At 35.3% G+C, this 21015-nt stretch overlaps 3 protein-coding genes across 4 annotated transcripts; all 3 read right to left on the bottom strand.

Annotated features, from left to right (window-relative positions):
* Positions 1-2974: 2974 nt before the first annotated feature.
* Positions 2975-5153, bottom strand: LOC105778388 (uncharacterized). Of its 2 annotated transcripts, XM_052621536.1 has the most exons (2): positions 4631-5153; positions 2975-4525 (listed from the first exon to the last, which is right to left on the bottom strand). In XM_052621536.1, the coding sequence occupies exons 1-2, from the start codon at positions 4636-4638 to the stop codon at positions 3220-3222; spliced, it is 1314 nt and encodes a 437-aa protein (XP_052477496.1). In that variant the 5' UTR covers positions 4639-5153; the 3' UTR covers positions 2975-3219. The 2 variants fall into 2 exon arrangements, with proteins under 2 accessions (XP_052477496.1, XP_012457529.1); XM_012602075.2 differs by having other exon boundaries at positions 2975-5152.
* An 11330-nt stretch (positions 5154-16483) lies between these two features.
* On the bottom strand, positions 16484-18187 carry LOC105775283 (uncharacterized). The gene is made up of 2 exons (XM_012597810.1): positions 17690-18187; positions 16484-17602 (listed from the first exon to the last, which is right to left on the bottom strand). The coding sequence occupies exons 1-2, from the start codon at positions 18185-18187 to the stop codon at positions 16484-16486; spliced, it is 1617 nt and encodes a 538-aa protein (XP_012453264.1).
* A 1893-nt stretch (positions 18188-20080) lies between these two features.
* LOC105775281 (uncharacterized) lies at positions 20081-20776 on the bottom strand. The gene is made up of 2 exons (XM_012597808.1): positions 20689-20776; positions 20081-20595 (listed from the first exon to the last, which is right to left on the bottom strand). The coding sequence occupies exons 1-2, from the start codon at positions 20774-20776 to the stop codon at positions 20081-20083; spliced, it is 603 nt and encodes a 200-aa protein (XP_012453262.1).
* Positions 20777-21015: the final 239 nt, after the last annotated feature.

Here is a 21015-nt window from a genome sequence, read left to right as displayed (position 1 = left end):
TTTGTGACATATAATACTTAAGAAAACATGCTAATTACATAAAATGGATCATATTCAAAAGACCTTTTGTGTTATCCTCTTTTAGTGCTGCTTGAATTTCCATAGGAGGCTTATCGATCATACATAAGTCCCCATCATTCTTCAATGCCAATTTAGCAAGAGCAGTCGCTACTTAATTATTCTCTCTTGGAGTATACTTCAGAAGCTACTTGTCTTCACTTGACAATACCAGTTGAATTTGCCTAATCAAAGATGAACACGATCCAACTGAACGATTGTCGCAAATGGTTTTAACAACCTTGAGATTATCTGACTGAAAAATAACCTTATCATATCATTGTTTGTGCAGTAAAAATAAGCCATCCAAAATGCCCCATAATTCAGCATCAAAGGCCGAACACTTCCCCAAAAAACGGTTGCATCCAAGGATCCACTTCCCAATTTCATCTCTAACCACACCACCAGCTACCGAGAGACCAGCAACTCTACAACACCATCAATATTAAGGAAAAAAACCCATACCTGGAAGATTCTGCTGAGGTTGAATTATTGAGCTTGACATCAAAGCGGTCTTATTGATTGAGGTATACTGAATTGCCCAGCTAAAGGAAACTTTGAGTATCTCGTTCGGGTTCATATATTTGCCGTTAGATTGTTGCATCTTAATGACTTCACATGAATACATTATTTAGTATTAAAAGCATTTTATTTAAATTTAATTATATTAATATAAAAAATAAATTTTTGATATTTTTACTAACTAAAATCTAACCCAAATTAAATTTAGGTAAAATATATAAAAATCAAATAGTGATCCAATTCATGGACAAACTAATTTCTTTCGCCTGCAAACCCATTGGTTCAAAATTTGAGGTCGAGAGAAAAAAGAAAAATGAATTAACATAACAGGTTAATTAAAAAGTAGTTAAGCTTAGATTAAACAAGGCATACGTTCTAGAGAATATGATAATATTATTCTATAAATACGAAAGCTTGGCAGGCTTGCTGGATTTGGGTACTTTGAAATGAAAACATAGCTTTTTGAGAGAATGGAGGGAAATGGTGGCAGCCTTTGTTGGATGGGGGATGCCAAAAGTTGTGTATCTTTTCGAGTACTGGCTCAAATTCGTAGGGTTTTTTTATAAAAGAGAGAGAGAAAGATATGCGTTTGTTTTGCCAGTTTGCCACACTGTTTTGAGCCTTTGACATAGGCAGTGGGCTGAGGGGAGAGGGGGAAGAGCCATCATTGCTAAACAGCAAAAGCTAGCAATGCTACACACTGGGCATGGGCCACCATCGTGCCTAAAAGGAGGGTCACTCTCCCCCATCTCTTCTCTCCTCTCCCACGATCCCATATGGCTAATCATTTGACTTTTATGTACATATATGAGAAAAAGTTAAAAAATAAAATAAAGAATAAACAAAAAGAAGGTTTTAATGTGTTACAACCGGTTCCTTTATAAAAGTTCCCCAAAAATCCAGTGCTTGTTTTTATTACCTCTATTAATCTCACTACTATACATAAGTTACAAATTTAATTTTGTTATTTTTAATTTTTGTATAATTTTTTTCATACTAAGGTAAGGAATGGCGATAAGAGGATTTGAACTCGTGCCAAACGAGTTTTTGATAAGAGATTTAACCACCGCTCCATATAAGTTAAGACAATAGTCATTAAATTCATTAAGTTGAATTTTGCTAATTTTTAAAATATTATGTGGCAAACATATGATCACATGTGTAATGTCATATTAGAAAAAAGCTACACATTTTAATTAATGAATATAAAGACGGCCATTTGAGTTAGGATTAAAATCTGAAATTTAAAAAAATTCAAAAACTAAGAAAGATTAAATTAGAGAATAAGAACTAAATTAAATCCATAACTCACACATAATATAACCTACCAATTAGAATGCATGATATAAAGAGTAATAATAAAAGGGTTATTTGGTTATAAAAAGATTGAATTATATTTTTGAAACCCGCACCCTCCCATCTCTTCTAATCATTCAAAATTTAAACCATAAGTGTGAAAGTTTGTATTATTGAAATTGAAGTAAAATGATGATGAAAAAGATTACCAACTTTTTAGACATATAACACCCTTTCATGCAACACATATTTTCTCCACACTTTGCGACAATGATAAACAGTTTGCCTATTTGGCTGCATTTTCTTTTTATTGAAAGTTGGGATCAAACTTTTTGTGGGATTTGCTTGCTGCATGGCGGGAATTTATGTCTTTCTTTGTTGATTTATTACCATTATAAACTGTATATCAAATCAGTTTGAAGTAAAATTTGCGGCGACTAAGGATTCCCCAAATCTCGCCGCTACTCACTCCTCGGCGCAGTATATAAATTACTTCTTTTAATATTCATTACCAATAAAGCAGACAAAACACCGTTTCATTTGATTTCTTACACCAACATCTTAGGGTTTAAATTGCTTTTGCTCTTCATTTCCTGCAAATAATACCCAAAGGGTTTTACAAATAAAAAAGAGCACAGATTTTCATGATTTCGTTATTTCATTTACATTCATTTTCTGATCCTTAAAATAGCCATCAATTTCAAAACCCAAATTTAAAATTTTATTTTCTTTTTGTCTCATTTCAAGAGGGTTTTTTTCTTCTTTTATATATATCTCAACTTTTCCATTTTAAACACTTTACACTTTATTTTTTAAAATTTTATAATTAAAAATTAAAAAGCATTTAAATCCAAAACGAAAAACATAATGCTAATTAGTGCCCAATAATACTCTTTAAATTGATATTAACATAAAATTATAATTAATACATCAATTTTATAAATTAAAAAGTGTATTAAACTTAAAATTCTTTAAATAAAAGTAATTAAATACCAACTTTTAGACGCCAACGTTGACAAATTTTCCATGATAATCTATGTATGTATGATGAAAATAATAATACTATGTATGAGAAATTTAATGTGGTGTCGAGAGACTATTATTTACAAGTACATTTAATAATTAAATTATAAGGACAGGTTAAACCTTAAACTTCAAGATAAAAAACAAAGACACAAAATAGAGTTAAACTTTCATGGTTAATATGGGAAAGAAGAAGAAAGATTCCATCTCTTTCATGCATCATTGTGATATATTCACCATCATTTCCTCGATATTCTTTCTTTTTTTCAGATTTTCTCAGTTTTGATTTTTTTTTAATGAAATTACTTAGATACTCCTAAACTAATCTGAAGAACATATCCATGATTCCACCATACCTTCACTTCTTGAAGCCGCATTTGCCGGCCCTTTATCCGCATGAAATTCCGACAAAGACGACGACAAGTTGCTCACTTTCCCTTTGGAGACTCTCTGGTTGTTGTTATTGTTGTAGCTGCCATTGATGGACCTTAGGAGACTTTGATCATGTTGTTGTTGTGATACCATGTTTTGAAGCCCGGTGAGGTTGGCGTTGGCATTGACATGGCCCTGGTTCAAACCAAACTCGTCCAAAGCACCCATTTTGAGACAAGTCTCATTTGGTGGAATATCTTGTGGATTTGTTCCCAGAAGGTTTGAATTGGAAAGTGGGTATTTTGGAGGGGTTTCAAGGAGAGATTGGAAGTTAAGAATTGGGTTTTGCATGTTGATGTTGAGTAGATTTTGAGGCTGCTTTAAATGGCTTAACTCGGATGGTAGTTGGTAGTTAATGGAAGTTGAACTACAACTAGTGTTGTTGCTATTGTTGTTAGTACTAGGAATAGGACTAGAAACTAGAGCGTCAGCCATGGAAGAGCTTGAAAATGATGGAGGGTTGAGTTTTTGAGCAAATGGTCTTAAAAGATAATGAGGAGGTGAAGGGTCTAAATGGGTTGATCTCAAAGTAGAAGGTGGACCAAATAGATCGAGCCTGGTTCTTGGGAAAGGTGAGGAGGTGAAGGGTGGTGCGGGGATCCCAGTGAACTCCTGAACCATGGCCCGGAAATTGGTAGTATCAGTGGTCAGAACAGTTGTTGGTGCACGCCTAGAAGCTCTGGATCTCTTCTTTGGGTTACGCACCATAGCTTTGTTGTTGGGTTGGCCATTTGTGGCTGAAACCGAGCTTTGCTTCGAACTTTCTGGTCCTTGAGGGACCTGCAACAATGGAAAAGTGGCTCTACTTTGTGTTTGTTGGTTGGTGAACAACTGTTGAGTCGTTGGTGCCGGAGAGGAAGCCATCAACCCACTAAGACCAGTGCAGTTGGTCTCAGATCTTTGATTTTTTGACCAAATCACATCAAGATTGAGGACCGACCCTGGATTTGTTGTCGTCGTAAGTTGCAGGGATCTTGATAGAGGATGATCCAAAAATGACAAAGGGTCAAACATAGGCGATGAAGAATGGTTCTGGTGTTGCTGTAGCAGCTGCGGCGGCGACGGCGGCTGTGGTTGGTTACCCAAAGCACCATGGCCGATATTACTGAATGGGTTATGGTTCAAAAAAGCTGAGATTGACTCAACGCGTGAATCATACTCTTCACTGCCCCCACTAGAAGATTGTAAGCTAGCACTATTACCCGAGTCCATGATACAAAAAACAACAAGAAACAAAAGACGTAAAAGAAAAGAACAAAGATATGGGATTATCTCAGACTAGAGAGATTTATTTGCTTACTTCACCATGCTCAGACAGACTCATTTAAGAAGGAAACTACAAAACACAAAACACAAAGCTAAGCATGATCGAAAGAGAGAAAGAGGAAGATCTTCTGGAATAAACACTATCTCAGGAATCATCAGAAAGTACCACCCATATGTTGTCTTTAAAAGCTCCTCTAATCTGCGAAACAACACAGTGCTTGGCTTGCTTGCTTGCCTTTCTTTCTTCCTTTTTACTTTTGTTTTTGAACGAAAGAGCATTAAAAGCTCAGGGATCATCAATGGCTGAAGAAGAGAGGTAAAATCAAAGTAAACTTGTTCAATCTTTTGCCTTCTAGCCTTCTAAGGGTTGAGGAAAAGTAGGGGTTTTCTCTCTCTCTTTATTTTTCTAAATATTTTTCGTTTTGTGGGATGAAAGAAAATTAAAGAGATGAGAGAAATTTGGTTCAGCTAATCTGCTGCTTGTGGTTTCACAGAAAAAAGGATGAGATGATGGCGTGGGGCGGCCATTTGTGTGTGTGAGAGAGATGGAGAAAAGGCAGTGGTGAAAATGAAAGCAACTGGTCAAAGTATAACTGAGTTGTGGTTTGGATTTCTAACCTTATTTGTGAAAAGAAATTGAAAATATCCTAGTTTTTCATTTTACCATTTATTTATTTTTTAAAATATTATGTTTAATTATTTTTTATATAATGATTATTAAAACTTAAATTATTATTCTCAAATTGAATTAATTTTTTTAATGGTTACTTGAGTTGGTGATGTTATGATAAAAATACTTGCATTAAATAAAATTTATTTCTTTGAATTTGTTTTATAATAGTTTTTTAGGGTGTGGTTAGTGTAAAAATAGTAGTGACGGTGAGATTATATACAATTAAACACACTGCACTGCACCCAATTGCTCATCCAAACCCACCTTAAGTTAGATTTGTGGATCCTCTATCCTTCTTTGTGTTGACAATTTTAAATATGTTTTTGGAAGATTTTAATTTGTCAAGTTTTTTTTAATTCAATAATTTTATAAAGTAATAATAAAATTTAAATTAATTTTATTCAAAAAATCAATATAAATATTTATTGTAAAAGGAAGAAAATATCATATTTAATCAAATATTTTATATTAATATATATATATATATATAATAAAAGTTCTTTTTGTTCGGGGAATATTGAGGTGGCCATGGAAAATGGTTGTTGAGTGGTATAAAAGAACAACCAAACATTTAAAGAATAAGAATTGCATTTCATGATAATATATATATATATATATATAATTTTCACTAAATCAAACGATATTAGTTAATAAAAATAAATTTATTTATATTAAAATTTTCAATGAAATTACATTGTTTGATTCATATTCTTATATATTCTAAAAAAATGCACATTGATATATAAAGTGTCATGCTTCAAAGAAAAACCTTGTTCATATATGTTTTCTATTTCTTATGCTTAAATGGTTAGGTAACTTAGACTTAATGGAGAAAAAGAGAGTAAGTGTAGTGTTTCTATCTATTTATTTACTTATTATTTGGTATAACCAACAAATAGGTAAACCATATAAAACTATTAAAATTTCTTAACCACAACCTTTGACCAGGTGAACATTAAATTTCAAATTAAACAAACACACACCATAATCTCATTTTATAAAACCAAAATCCATATTTAAAAATAAAAATTTGAAGAATAATAAAATTGTGTTCATTACATATGTAAAATTAATTATAATTTAATTTACAAATACTAGTTAAAAATTTGTGATAATTATAATTATAGTTTAATTTACAATTACTAGTTAAAGATTCGATGTAGAAAAGACGTTTATCAATTTTATTAATGTAAAATAGAGTTATCACTTAATAAAGTTCTAAACATTTAAACTAGCACTTAATAATATTAGAGTTTATTATGTTAATTAATTATATAAAGTAAAAGAATATATTAAAAATGTTTTAATCATGATTTGAAAAATTCCTATTATGATATTTGAATTAATAAGGTAATATAATTCAAATAAAAATATTATTTTACGTAAATTATTATAATTAAAAGTTATATTTAAAAATTAATTAAATATTAAACAGTAAAATCTGGCATCAAATAAAAACAGATGGATACATCAGTTGAACAACACCTTCAGTTTGTTGCAACCATCAAAACAATGCAATATTAATCTAATATTTTGATATAAAAATAAATACTTGAGAAAACAAGTAGTTTAAAAGAAATCAATTCATTTGTTATTATAAATCTCAGGTTTTAAGCTTCATATATTGTGCATTCCATCGATTAAATACCCAATTAAACCAATTTTATATTTTCTTTTAACTATTTATTAAACCCAATTGCAAAACATTTGTTTTAATTAATTGAAATTATATATCTTGTAAGCCTAATTATTTAGTAAATATTTAAGTAAAACATACCTTTATAATAACGGATAAACTTCAACATATGAAATAAACTTTAACTCCATTGATATTGTTATTATCACAATATTTAAGAGGGCATGAGTTCAAGCACTTCTCGATTTTATAGTAGAAGTAGGTATTGTATAAAAATTGTATCACACGTGTATGTGTGAAAAACACATATTTAGATTACATGTGTGTATTTAAAATGATATACAATAAATAATGAAACGTAAAGCTTGAAACTAATAATAACACATATGCAATATGGGAAGAGTTAAAATAAAAATAGTTGAAATTGTGAGTAATAAGAAATTTAAATAGATACATGTATCATATTATAGATATTAAATGCACTCAAATTATTTATCATGGTATTTCTATTTTTTAGAGTTGGTATTGAGGACACCAACTCAATCAATAACATTTTCAATAAATATTAACAAACAATTTATGTAATAACATTGAAATACATCAAAATATTAACATAAATCTTTGGTTGAAGTGATAAAGAAAAGATTTTATAATTGTTCGAATTTTGACTTTTGTAATTTTTTATTGTTTATTAAAAAATAGTTTGGGCTGGACCTGCTGCAGGCCCAACCAGTATATGTCTTGGTCCATCTGATTTGGGTTAATAAGTTTTTTTCACTTGTTTATTTTAATAATATTTTTATTTCTATGAGTAATTTTTAATTAATTGAATAAAATAAATAATATTATTTTACTTTTAAAAATACTTATTTTTAAAGATATAAATGAAACTTTCTCTAATGGTTCTTTTTAAAATTATTGAAAACATTTCAACAATTTGCACTAGCTCTGATTAACTATCAAATAAAGAATTACAATATCCTTATAAATATTGAAAATGTTCTCTAAGGAAAATGTAATATTTAATAAATTAAAAGAATCAATTATGATGCTCATAATGAAGAACAAGAATGAAATGTATTGAATATAATATTTAATTTATAATTAGAATTTTATAATTTTTATAATATTTTACTTTCTTTGTTTGTAGGAGTGGGAGTTCTCTTTAGGAATAGATTTCTATTTTTTAAAATTCTTTTTATGGTTAAGCAGAAATATTATTATGATTAATTTTAAATTTTAATTAAAATGTTATCCTACACAATATTGTTGTCGCCTTTGGTTATAACAGTTCATCAAATGAGTCGATTAAACCTCATAGAATGATAGAGAGTTTATGTTTAAATCTTCTATTAATATTAATATCACATTCGATTTTTGAACAATTCTTGAATAACCTTTATCCTTTTTGTTAAAAGGCAAAACTTTCATCAAATGTTAAAAGTATTGTCCTGGTGATAGGTTTCTATTTCGACTTTGTTGAAAGCCAAAATAAATTTTTAGAATAATTTTACCAAAAATTTAAGTACCTAAGGAAACGGCAGGTTTATAAAGATGTCTAAAAATTTACTTAACACTCTTATCAAAATCACTTTATGAGCTTACTTACACTCTTGGTAGAGCAGTGAAGCAAATTCCTTACATAATACTAAATGTGTTAAGGGTCTACCCCTCAACATACCTCAAAATGTTAACCCGTTAGTTTTTTTTCCCAATTAAAATAATGACAATCGCCAAATTTTTAAAAGAAAAAGAAAACTCCTAAATTACATTCGCTAACATACTAAAAGAAGCACTTTTAACTTTATTACTTTATTTAGATAAGCCCATATGTATTTATTATACTACTTTAATGCCTAAAAGATCAAATCAGTTATTTGAAAAAAATTAAAAAATCAATTAAACTTTTAGTTAAAAAGTGTATCTAATTGAACCCTTTAAATCATGATTGGTAATCAATTAAGCCCCTTAAATTCATTTTTCCAATAAAAACTCTTAACTGTTGTTGACACCATTTTTTTGATGAAAACGGGGTCGACTTGGGTTTTAGAAAATAAAAACGAAAATGGGAGTCGCCACCGATCCTTTTTGATAAGGTGCGATCGGATCACCTCGAAAAGTGGTTGTTTTTAATAAACGATTTGATTTTATTAAAACAACAAGTTTGGTCCACAAAATTCAGAAAAATGGGTTCGGGAGTCGGTTACGCACGAGGAAGGATTAGCACCCTCGATACGGCCAAAATTGGTACCTAGTTGATTACTTAATGTCTTAGTGTAGAAAAAATTGAAAATGTTAGAGAGATTTAAAATACGATCCTAAAAAAAACTTGAATGATATGGATTAAAATTCAAGAGGATATTTTGGCAATTTGGTTTAATCAGAAAAATCGACACCCAGCACCTTAGGGCATGTTTTCTCGAATTTCCAAACGCAAAACATTGCCTTATTTTGAAATTTTTAAAAGGATATTAAGCCATTTGGTTGAACGAGAAAAATCGACACCCAGCACCTTAGGGCACGTTTTCTCGAATTTCCAAATGCAAAACATTGCCTTATTTTAAAATTTTTAAAATGATATTAAGCCATTTGGTTGAACGAGAAAAATTGACACCCAACACCTTAGGGCATATTTTCTCGAATTTCTAAACGCAAAACATTGCCTTATTTTAAAATCTTTAAAAGGATATTAAGCCATTTGGTTTAACGAGAAAAATCGACACCCAGCACCTTAGGGCATGTTTTCTCGAATTTCCAAACGCAAAATATTGCCTCAATTTGAAATATTTTCCTCTTTCGAAATATGATATTTATATGCATGATGGAATAATAAACATGATAATGTGAACAAAGATAATAAGAACAAAAAGCGAATAAAGAAAAATCGTATATACCATAGCAAATAAATAAATAAATAAATAAATAAAACATAAAATGGATATATAAATAAATACATAAATGAACATAAAAAAGGAAAATAGATGAAAATTATAAAATGAAAAATATGTACATATATACGTATATAACTATCATAAAATATAAAAAGTATGTATATAAGTATATATATATATAAATATAAAAGATTACTCCGATATATATATAAAAGCAATAATAATAATAATAATAATAATAATAATAATAACACTAAAATAATTGATTAAACAATAAAATTGTTAGAAAAAGGGATTAAATCGAAATAAAAACATAAATGTTGGGCGAAATCTAAATAAAAAAAGGGACTAAATCGTGATACACGTCGAAAGAGGGGGGACCAAAACTGCAAATAAACTGAAGCATTCAAAACGCAGCGTAGCAGTAGACTAAATTGAGAGAAAGATAAAACTTTGTGGCCAAATTAAAAATAAAAGGAAATAGCGAAATAGGACCAAATTGAAACACGCCGCAAATTGGAGGGACTGCGCGCGTAAATAGCCCAAAAATTAAAAAACACGCGGATCCTTCGGGTCGGGTCGGGTTGACGCGCGGATCCCCCTTACCCAAAACGGTGCCATTTTAAAATCAATATAAATACTAAAAAACACTAAAAAACAGTTTTAAAACCATTTTTCAAAAAAAAACAGAGAGAAGCTCTCTCTCCCCCACCCTCTTGGTCTATAAATCGGCCAAGGTCCGGCCAAGGAGCCGGTCGTCCACTGCCGTCCGTCGGCCACCGCACATGGTGGTCGGAGGCACAAAATCGGACCTTTTTGGTCTCTTTTTGAAGCCGGTCACCTCTTAGGCACGGATCTAAGGCCGAATCTCACGAAAGGTGAACCAAAAACGCGAAAACAGAGGTGAAACCGTTTGGGTTTAATTGTTTTGGGCTGGCTATTGGGCTTCGGGTTTGGGTGTAAATGGGTTTTGGGTTTAATTGTTTTGGGTTGAAAATTGGGCTTGTACAGCTGCCCCTCTTTGCTCGTTGTCGTGTAACGATAACAGAGCAAAGACTAAGAAAGACCAATTTTTGCCCGGTCTCACCGAAGAAATAAGATTCGCCGTTGCGGCTTCAATCTTTAGTTGTAATGTCGGGAAAGCAAGATTCGCCATCGTAGCTTCAATCTGTTCCGCTGCATCGCCTGGAAGTAAGATTCGCCGTTGTAGCCTCGATCTTTTAAACTTCAATGTCGGGGAAGTGAGATTCGACGCCGTAGCTTCAATCTGTTTCGCTGCATCGCCTGGAAGTAAGATTCACCGTTGTGGCTTCGATCTTTTGAATTGCAATGTCGGGGAAGTGAGATTCGCCATCGTAGCTTCAATCTGTTCCACTGCATCGCCAGGGAAGTAAGATTTGCCATTGTGGCATCGATCTTTTGAATTACAATGTCGGGGAATTGAGATTCACCGCCGTAGCTTCAATCTGTTCCGCTGCATCGCCTGGAAGTAAGATTCGCCGTTGTGGCTTCGATCTTTTGAATTGCAATGTCGGGGAAGTGAGATTCACCATTGTAGCTTCAATCTGTTCCACTGCATCGCCAGAGAAGTAAGACTCGCCGTTGTGGCTTCGATCTTTTGAACTGCACTGTCGGGGAAGTAAGATTCACCGTCGTAGCTTCAATCTGTTCCGCTGCATCGCTTGGAAGTAAGATTCACCGTTGTGGCCTCAATCTTTCAATTTGCAAACTATGGTTACTTTGATCTGCTTCTGTCAACTCAGTAAAGCAAGACCTGCCATCTTCATTGATCTGTTCTTTGGGGAACATGACCTATATGAACCTATTTATGCCTAGTGATTATGATCAAAATGAATCAAAATATCCTGGCTAAATGTGTATGCATGAATGCAAAATGAAAATGATCTTTCAATGTTTGAGTTGTTAAAGCCCCTTGTTCAATAAGGCTTTATTGCCAACACGTCCGAATGCTATCTTGTCCGGTTGGTAATGCTCATCTCTCACTTGGTCGGATTGCCCCTACTGTAATCTTTAAGGTTCAATCCACTGGATGCAAAATTCGAATCACCTTTCTCCCTCTGTAACCCAAGGATAGAAGGATCTGGCCCTTTCTCGATCCTCTGTTATCATACAGAATGTGACACTCTTTGGTCTCCTGCACCATTCCCAGGGTGTCATACTAACTGTTTATGCACAATCGCAAAATTTTTTTTTCCGAGAAACCTCTTCTTATCATTTGGAAATCATTGAAGGTTTGTCACCAATATGACATCTTATCATTTTGTTTAATCCAACTAAGTTTGAAAAGATAGTCCTGACTTAGGCTTTTCCTTTTTAGGCACTTTAAATTTGGTGTGTTCTAAACAACAGTCCTGTTTCAGGTTCCTTCATTATCTAGAAATTTCTAGAGTAATATGCAAAACCCCTTTTGTTTGAACATTCAGTCCATTAATCGTTATTTCAAATGTTTGAAAAAGATTATCATAATGGACAAACAAAATGTTATTGAGAATAAATCTCGAAATAAATAAGTTAAAAATAATAGATAAGATGAAATTTTATTGGGGAGCAAAGCTCAAAATAAATACATTAATCAAGACAACAAATTTTGCCAAGATTCAAAATAAGATGACAACAGGTGCCTCAGATATCACAGTACGAGCTTCCCTGCATAAGTTTTTCTAAAGACCATTTAATATGAGTTTAGGGAATCTACAATATTTTGTCGATGCCCCAAGATGTCGCCTACCATTTCTTGTTGATTCAAGTATAGCGAGACCTCCACATGCCCTAGATCTTGATCAAAATTTTGAGCTATTACGTTCACCGCATACCTCATCAAAATTTGAGCCACATTTTTCAAGTTTTCAACTCAAATCCCTTTGGTCTCAAGGCGCCCTTTGCAGGTTTTCACCCTGGCCTCTCCCTTTTTTTTTGACTCAAAGTGCCCTTTGCAGGTTTTCACCTTGGTCCTTCCTTCTTCAAGTGAAATATTTCTTGACTGAATCTGAGTTCACAGGATTTGGCAAGCTTTTACCATCCATCTCACTCAAGATTAAAGCTCCTCTAGAAAAGGCCTTTTTTACCACATACGGACCCTCCCAATTCGGCATCCACTTTCCTCTAAAGTCTTTTTGTAGAGGAAGAATCTTTTTCAAAACCAGGTCCCCCTCGTGAAATTCTCTGGGACGAACTTTTTTGTTATAGGCTCGCATCATTCGTTTTTGATACATCTGACCGTGACGAATAGCTTTTAACCTCTTTTCTTCTACCAAGTTTAGCTGATCATATCGAGATTGAATCCATCCGGCCTTATCTAACCTTAGTTCAGCTAATATTCGGAGAGAAGGGATTTCAACTTCTATGGGTAAAACTGCCTCCATCCCATAGACTAAAGAAAACGGTGTTGCCCCAATAGAGGTCCTAACAGAGGTACGATATGACAGGAGGGAAAAAGGTAATTTCTCGTGCTAGTCTTTGTAGGTTTCAGTCATTTTCCCTACAATTTTCTTGATATTTTTGTTAGCTGCTTCCACGGCACCATTCATTTTTGGACGGTACGGTGACGAATTATGGTGTCTGATCTTGAACTGACTGCAAACTTCTGCTATTAAGTTGTTGTTCAAGTTCAGCGCATTATCGGATATGATCCTTTCAGGCATCCATACCGACATATAATCTCTTTCTTCAGAAACTTGCTAACTGCTGACTTCGTGACGTTAGCATACGAAGCAGCCTCTACCCATTTAGTGAAGTAATCAATCACTAAAAAGATAAAACGATGCCCATTAGACGCCTTTGGAGATATTGGCCCAATAACATCCATTCCCCACATGAAGAAAGGCCATGGAGAAACCATAACGTGAAGGGGTGAAGGTGGTGCGTGCATTTTATCACCATAAATTTGACATTTATGGCACTTTTTGGCATAATTAATGCAATCCCCTTCCATGGTAGACCAATAATACCCAAATCTCATAATTTTTCTGGCCATCGTGAAGCCATTGGCATGCGTTCCACAGATACCTTCATGCACTTCTTCTAAAATTTTCTTAGCTTCGACAGAGTCCACACATCTCAACAATACTTGATCTTTTCCCCTTTTATACAAGATATCCCTATCTAGGACATAATCAATGGCTAATCTCCTTAATGTCTTCTTATCATTTTCCGTCGCATGGTCAGGGTACTCACGACTCTTCACATATCGCAATATGTCATGGTACCAGGGGTGATCATCCTTTTCCCCTTCATTGTCAATGTTGCAACAATGAGCTGGAGCCTCATAAATGCTGATCTGGATAGGCTTCATATCCTCTAGTTTGTTCACTTTGAACATAGAAGCTAGGGTGGCCAAAGCATTTTCCATCTGGTTCTCATCTCGTGGGAGATAGCTAAAGGTGACACTATCAAATTCTTCAATCAATTTCATGACCAATTTTCGATAGTGGACTAACTTCGGGTCTCGTGTTTCCCATTCCCCTTTGAGCTGGTAAATTACTAATGCAGAGTCCCCATATACCTTTAGCACCTTAATTTTCCGCTCTATGGCTGCTCGGATGCTCATAATGCAAGCTTCATACTCAGCCATATTATTTGTGCAATCAAAATCCAATTTGCTAGTGAAAGGGTAATGATCTCCACTAGGGGACACGAGTACTGCCTTGATTCCGTTGCCTATAGCATTTGAAGCTCCGTCGAAATTTAGCTTCCAAGGACCACCTTCTTGGAAATATTTTTCTGTGGTTGCAACATACATCAAATATTCATTTGGGAAATCAAAGTTCAATGGTTCATAATCTTCCAAAGCTCTACTTGCCAAGAAGTCCGCTATTGCACTCCTTTTGACCGCCTTCTGGTTTACATAGACTATGTCAAATTCAGATAGGAGAATTTGCCATCGAGCCATTCTTCCATTCAGAGTGGTTGATTCCATCAAGTATTTCAGAGGGTCCAATTTAGAGATTAACCAGGTTGTATGGTACAACATGTACTGTCTCAGTCTCCGAGTTGTCCAGATCAAGGCACAACATAACTTCTCGATTGGTGAATATCTTGTTTCGCATTCGGTGAACTTCTTACTGAGATAGTAGATTACTCTTTCTTTTCATCCTGACTCATCATGTTGACCAAGCACGCATCCCATGGAATTTTCAAATACTGCCAAATACAGTATGAGCGGTTTGTCTGGGTAAGGTGGCATTAGCACTGGGGAGTTGGATAGGTAATGTTTGACTTTTGCAAAAGTTTTTTGACATTCCTCATCCCATACACCTGGATTATGTTTCTTAAGGAGACGAAATATGGGGTCGCATTTCTCGGTTAGCTGTGAGATGAACCGAGCGATATAGTTCAGTCTTCTTAAAAAACCTCGAACCTCTTTTTAAGTACGCAGCGGAGGTAATTCTTGTATTGCTCTTACTTTGTCAGGATCAATCTCAATTCCTCTCTTACTGACTACGAACCCCAGCAATTTTCCTGATCTGACCCCAAATATGCATTTTGCTGGATTTTCTCAACCTCACAAATAATTTCTTAAGGACCTGTACATGCTCCTCTTCTGTTTTAGATTTTGCAATCATGTCATCAACATAGACTTCTAACTCCTTATGCATCATATCATGGAACAGTGTTACCATGGTCCTCTGATACGTTGCCCCTCCATTTTTCAACCCAAATGGCATCACCTTATAACAAAAGGTTCCCCATAGGGTTATGAATGTAGTTTTCTTCATATCCTCAGGATGCATATTAATTTGGTTGTATCCAGAGAAACCATCCATGAAAGAAAACAGCGAATGCCCTGCTGTGTTGTCCACCAAAGCGTCGATGTGCGGAAAGGGAAAGTTATCTTTTGGGCTAGCCTTATTTAAATCTTTATAATCCACACACATTCGTACCTTCCCATCTTTTTTAGGGACAGGAACAATATTGGCTACCCACTCGGAGTATTTGACCACTCGTAGGAATCCAGCGTCGAATTGCTTTTGCACCTCCTCTTTTATTTTTAATACAACATCAGGCATCATTCTTCGGAGTTTTTGCAGAACGGGTTTGCAATCTTCCTTTATAGGAAGTCGGTAAACTACGATGTCAGTACTTAACCCTGGCATATCTTTGTATGACCATGCGAAGATATCTTTGAACTCTCGAAACAATTCAATGAGGTCTTGTTTTACTTCTTTAGCTATGCACGTGCCAATCTTTACCACCTTTCCCTCTTCCAGGATCACCGTCTCTATCGTCTCCTCATGAGGTAGGATTTATTTCTCTTCCTGCTCTACCATCCTCAGTAAGTCTAGAGATAGGTTGTAATCTATGTTATCTTCAAAATCTTGAGATTCCTCTAAACACATATCTCGTTTGAAAGGATTTTCTAAGTCCATAGTAGATCACTCATGTCATTGATATCTTGGGACCTGTTATAAGTACCGAAGAATGTACAGAGAATGTATGAATTTAAGGATTCTTATTTAATATGATCATGAATGAAATGAAAGAATGATTTGGAATAAAAGCATCCAAGGTGACTATTCATACGAAAGAATGAAATGAATTTTAAAAGAATATATACTCAAAATGCGAAAATATATTTCATTGAAATCACAATGTTCAAATATAAGCACATTTCATTTCACAAAAAGTTTCATTTTCTCTAGGCTTAGAACAATTAGTATGTTTCGAATATTACTCTGAAAAAGCTCTAAAAACTTCAAGCATTTCTTCTACAGTCCAATTGTTTAAAACACTTCCAAGTTCAACGGGATAAATGCCTGATGTATTTCCTTCTTCAGAGTTTTCTTCAAATATGGCATTGATGTTCAAGTTTTCTAGCATTTCCTCTGTGATCTTCATTCTTGGAGTCCTCAGTTCAGAATACATGGTTCCTCCTGATACGAAGGTCTTGGATATGTGGGGGAAAGCCATCGGTTCCCAATCAACTTCTTTTCCGTTCCTACGCGCCTTCCTCCTCTCTTGTCTTTTCTCCAACTCTTTTCTTCTTTGCTTAGCATTTGGTTTAAATCCTAAACCAAAATGGTCTCGTTTATCCTTCACCACCGGTACCTCTATCTTTCCTTGAAGGCATCTTCCCAGTCCTCTTCCAAACACAGCTCCTTTTCCAATTGTCATTTGTAGTCCCATCCTCGTGGCTCTAGATATGCTGGGCATCGGGATCTTCTTTCCCTCAATAATGAAGGTCGCATTTATGAACTCTAATGATCGAAAGGAATATTCGACCGCCTCATCATCTGTTCCCAAATATGGTGTGTCACTGGTTACCGATGCAATGATATCTTCCTCCGCGTCAATCGTAATTAACCGGCCTTCTGTTACCAATTTAAAATTCTGGTGCAATGATGAAGGCACCGCTCCTGCTGAATGAATCCAGGGTCTTCCCAACAAGCAGTTATACGAAGGCTCGATATCCATCACTAAGAAATCCACCTCGTATGTATTTTGGCCAATCAAGAGGGGTATTTCTATTCTTCCCATCACCTTCCTTTCGGTACCATCAAATGCTCTCACTATGTTCTGACATGGTTTCATGTGAGAGCTATCCACTGGTAACCTTTTTAAGGTGGACAGAGGTAAAACGTTTAAGGCTGATCCATTATCAATTAGCACTCCCGCTAACATACACTCCCCGCAACGAGCAGTGATATGTAATGCTTTGGTGGCTTCTCTTCCCCCCAGCGGTATTTTATCATCATTAAAGAAAATGAAATTGTCGACACTGATATTGTTAACCAAGCGGTCCAACTTATTCACTGAGATATCGTTAGCGACAGAAGTTTCATTGAGCACCTTAATCAACGCATTACGATGTATCTCTGAACTTATGAGCAACTCAAGGATCGAGATACGAGCCGATTGTTTATGTAATTATTCTACCACATTGTACTCGCTATGTTTCAAGAATTTTAGAAATTCTCTAGCCTCATTTTCAGTTACCGGCCGATTGACATGCGATTCAATTTTGTCTGTTTTTATTTTTCCCAACTCAGCTGCTAAGGCTTTTTCTTTTCCAGATTCCACTATCGTATTTGCCGGATCATAGCGTTTTCCACTTCGTGTATAGAATCCTTCTTCCTCTTCTGAAGCATTTATCAAGCTCTCTTTTTCTGGAATCGTCACATTGCAGTCGTAATTCCAAGGAACCTTTTTGCTATCCTTGTAGGGAAAGGATACAGGTTTTTGGATTATGACCTTTGGCACTGTTTGTATTCCAGATTCTTTGTTCATTGGCTTTGAAATAATCACCACTGGGTGATTAACCTCTTGAGTTCTCTCCGCAGATCCTTCCTCTGAAGCATAAACTTCTCCTTCTTCTAGTCCCTTGATCTCTTCATAAAACTCCAACTCTTTGTTATCCATTAAGTTTTGCACCATGGTTCTGAATTCAGTGCATTTTGGGATGTCGTGGCCTTCTTCTGCGTGGAACTCACAAAACTTCCTTGTTCATTCAGGCCTTTCTATTGAATCTTGCTTGATGAGACCTCCTTTCACCATTTGTTTCCAAACCCATTCAAAGGGGGTCCTTATCTCTACTACGTTGGCTTTGACTCTCCTTCCTCCATTCTCAATTATCGCGTTCACCCCTTTATTATCATGATTGGGCAACGGATTCTCTGCTACGTTTGGTCCTGATGAGTCACCTATCTTTACGATCCCCAAATTGATAAGGTTTTCAACTAACTTCTTGAATGCAGTGCAGTTTTCAATTGAGTGCCCCTTAGTTCCCGCGTGATACTCACATTGGGCGTTTGTGTCATACCACTTGGGGTATGGAGGTTGCATGGGTTTCAGATAAAAAGGGGAGACCACATGGGCATCAAATAGATTTTGTTTTTTACAGCTCTTTGTAAGTTATCGGTATAGGTGTAAACTGGGGTCTTTCTAACTTCAAATTAAACTCCTGCCTCGGAGGGCCCTGATGATTGGTAGCTACTGTCTTTGGTGAGTTAACGGTGACAGACTTTGAATATCCTTTGTTGTATGTATTCACATTATTTATCTCACCTTCCTTCTTCCTTGAGGTTGGTCTTTTAGAATTTTCCCCTGCATCTATTTTACCACTTTTTACCGCATTTTCAATCATTTCACCAGTCATTACTATGTTTGAGAAACTTTTAGTGGCACTTCCCAACATATGATTAATGAATGGGGCCTTTAAAGTATTGATAAAGAGCATTGTGGTTTCTTTTTCCAGTAGAGGCGGCTGGACCTGAGTTGCCACCTCCCTCCACCTTTGGGCGTACTACCTGAAGCTTTCATTTTGTTTCTGTCCATGTTTTGTAATGTGATCCTATCAGGCGTCATGTTCGCTACGTGGCTATACTGTCTCGTAAAGGCTTGTGCCAATTCTTTCCAAGAACTAATTTGGGTACGACTCAGCTGATTGTACCATTTAGCAGCAGCTCCTATTAGATTGTCCTGGAAACAGTGAATTAACAATTGATCACTGTCAATATATCCTGTCATCCTCTGACAGAACATGGTGATATGGGCTTCGGGATAGCTAGTTCCGTTGTACTTCTTGAATTCCGGCATTTTTAACTTATGCGGAAGAACTAAGTCAGGGACCGAACTCAAGTCTTTGGCATCGATCTTGCAACGATAATCAGCATTTTCCATTGCTCTGAACTTTTCTTCTAACCACCTATACCTATTTTCAAGTTGTTTCGGTAAATCTACTCTTGCCTTTTCTGCTTCCGCCACATCGTTCAGATCAGGAACGACAGGGTTAGCCAGATTATCTCATGGGTTAAAACCCGAGCCTATCTGAAAATTTATTGGTGTCAAGGTATCAACCTGGCGTTGAGGTCTAATGTGAACATGCACTCCTTGTTGACACATATCCGGTTGTGCCTGAGTACTCGTTGGGGCAAAACTTGGAGGATAAACAGGGTCCTCCTGATCAACTCCTAAATTGATGGCAGGGCCTTTTCCTTTATCAGCCAATAATTGTGTCAATTGGCTCATCATGGCTCTTTAGGATTCCAGCACATCCAATTGTTCTTGCATCTTATCTTACATTTCTTTCTGCATTTGTTCCAATCGTTCTATCTGTTGATCCATTGCTTTTGTTTTCTTTCTTGTGCCGTAAGGATGTTTCAGGATAACTGAAACAATTTTATTTAATTAAGGTCCTTTAATGGTCGTTAATGCATATAATGTAATGCAATGCATGTAATCAATACAAAAAGAAAAAGGTATTGACTCTGATTTAATTCCATTTAGAAAACTTTACTAGAAAAAACAAAATTCTTTACATAAGACAGATTACATATACGGTTTTACCCTAATGCTCAAAATTCTAATCTTCTTAAGTAATGAAGCTAGCTCTTTTCCTCGGCTTGATTTCAGCTCATACTTCACACTTAGCGTATCAGCTTGCACTACCAACGTCTGCAGGTGATCCGCAACCTCTCGAATTTGAGCCACAGCTTCTCCCATAATGTGATCTCTATCTCTGACTTGGTTTTGAAAGTAGTGCAACTGCTCAGTTTGACGATCTTCATTAGCTTCCAAATACTCGATCCGAATCTCGCAATTTCGCAATGCTGCTTCTAACTCTTCAATTCTTTCTTTCATTTCTTCAATTCTACTAAGGCTTGCCCTCAATTCTATCACAGAATTCCGATTTCGGTGCCGATTGAGAGATCCTTCTAATTCAGTCACTCTGTTCTCTAGCTCCCCTTTTTCTTTCTGATTCTCCGACAAACTCCTCTTTAGAGTCTCGTTCTGTGCTTGAATTTCTTGGAACCTCCTTTCCCATTCATCAGCCTTGTTCTTTTCTTATTGAATCTCCTTGCGCCACTGTTCAGAAGTCTTTCCCAACCCGGCAGTTCTCATTGATAATCACAACTTCTTGTAATCTATTTTCAAACTATCAAGATCTTTTTCAGCCCTAGCTTTCCCTTTTCTTAGTCGCTCCGCCTCAAGCTTCTGAACATCTGCATCTAGTCTTAAGCTCATTTTTTCTTCCTCTATTTGCTCTATCTGCTTTTCTAACTCTGCATTTCTTCTTTCAAAGTCTTGCTTTAATATTTCTAGTTCAGAAGGGACGACCCGTAAATGCTCCTCTATTAGCTAACTGCCTTCGTGACTCAGCTCAGGAATATTGTCGTTAATCCTCTTACTCCGCCACCCATGATACTCTGGAGTTATCATTGCCCCAACGGTAAATCTTTTCATCCGGTGAGTTTGTTTCCAAG

The sequence above is a fragment of the Gossypium raimondii genome, chromosome 10, assembly GCF_025698545.1.
Source record: "Gossypium raimondii isolate GPD5lz chromosome 10, ASM2569854v1, whole genome shotgun sequence".
NCBI classification, from domain to species: Eukaryota; Viridiplantae; Streptophyta; class Magnoliopsida; order Malvales; family Malvaceae; genus Gossypium; species Gossypium raimondii.
The sequence above is the reverse complement of the archived record's forward strand: the minus strand, read 5'-3'. Positions and strand labels throughout refer to the sequence as shown.

Bases quoted from the DNA above. Each gene is read 5' to 3' on its own strand.
- LOC105778388 (XM_012602075.2), bottom strand. From the start codon at position 4,542: ATGGACTCGGGTAATAGTGCTAGCTTACAATCTTCTAGTGGGGGCAGT.
- LOC105775283 (XM_012597810.1), bottom strand. From the start codon at position 18,187: ATGGTGCAAAACTTAATGGATAACAAAGAGTTGGAGTTTTATGAAGAG. The intron at 17,603-17,689 runs GTAGAATAATTA...GCGTTGATTAAG, and splicing joins AACATAGCGAGTACAATGTG to GTGCTCAATGAAACTTCTGT.
- LOC105775281 (XM_012597808.1), bottom strand. From the start codon at position 20,776: ATGAGCTTAAGACTAGATGCAGATGTTCAGAAGCTTGAGGCGGAGCGA. The intron at 20,596-20,688 runs GTTTGAAAATAG...AGATTCAATAAG, and splicing joins GGCTGAAAAAGATCTTGATA to AAAAGAACAAGGCTGATGAA.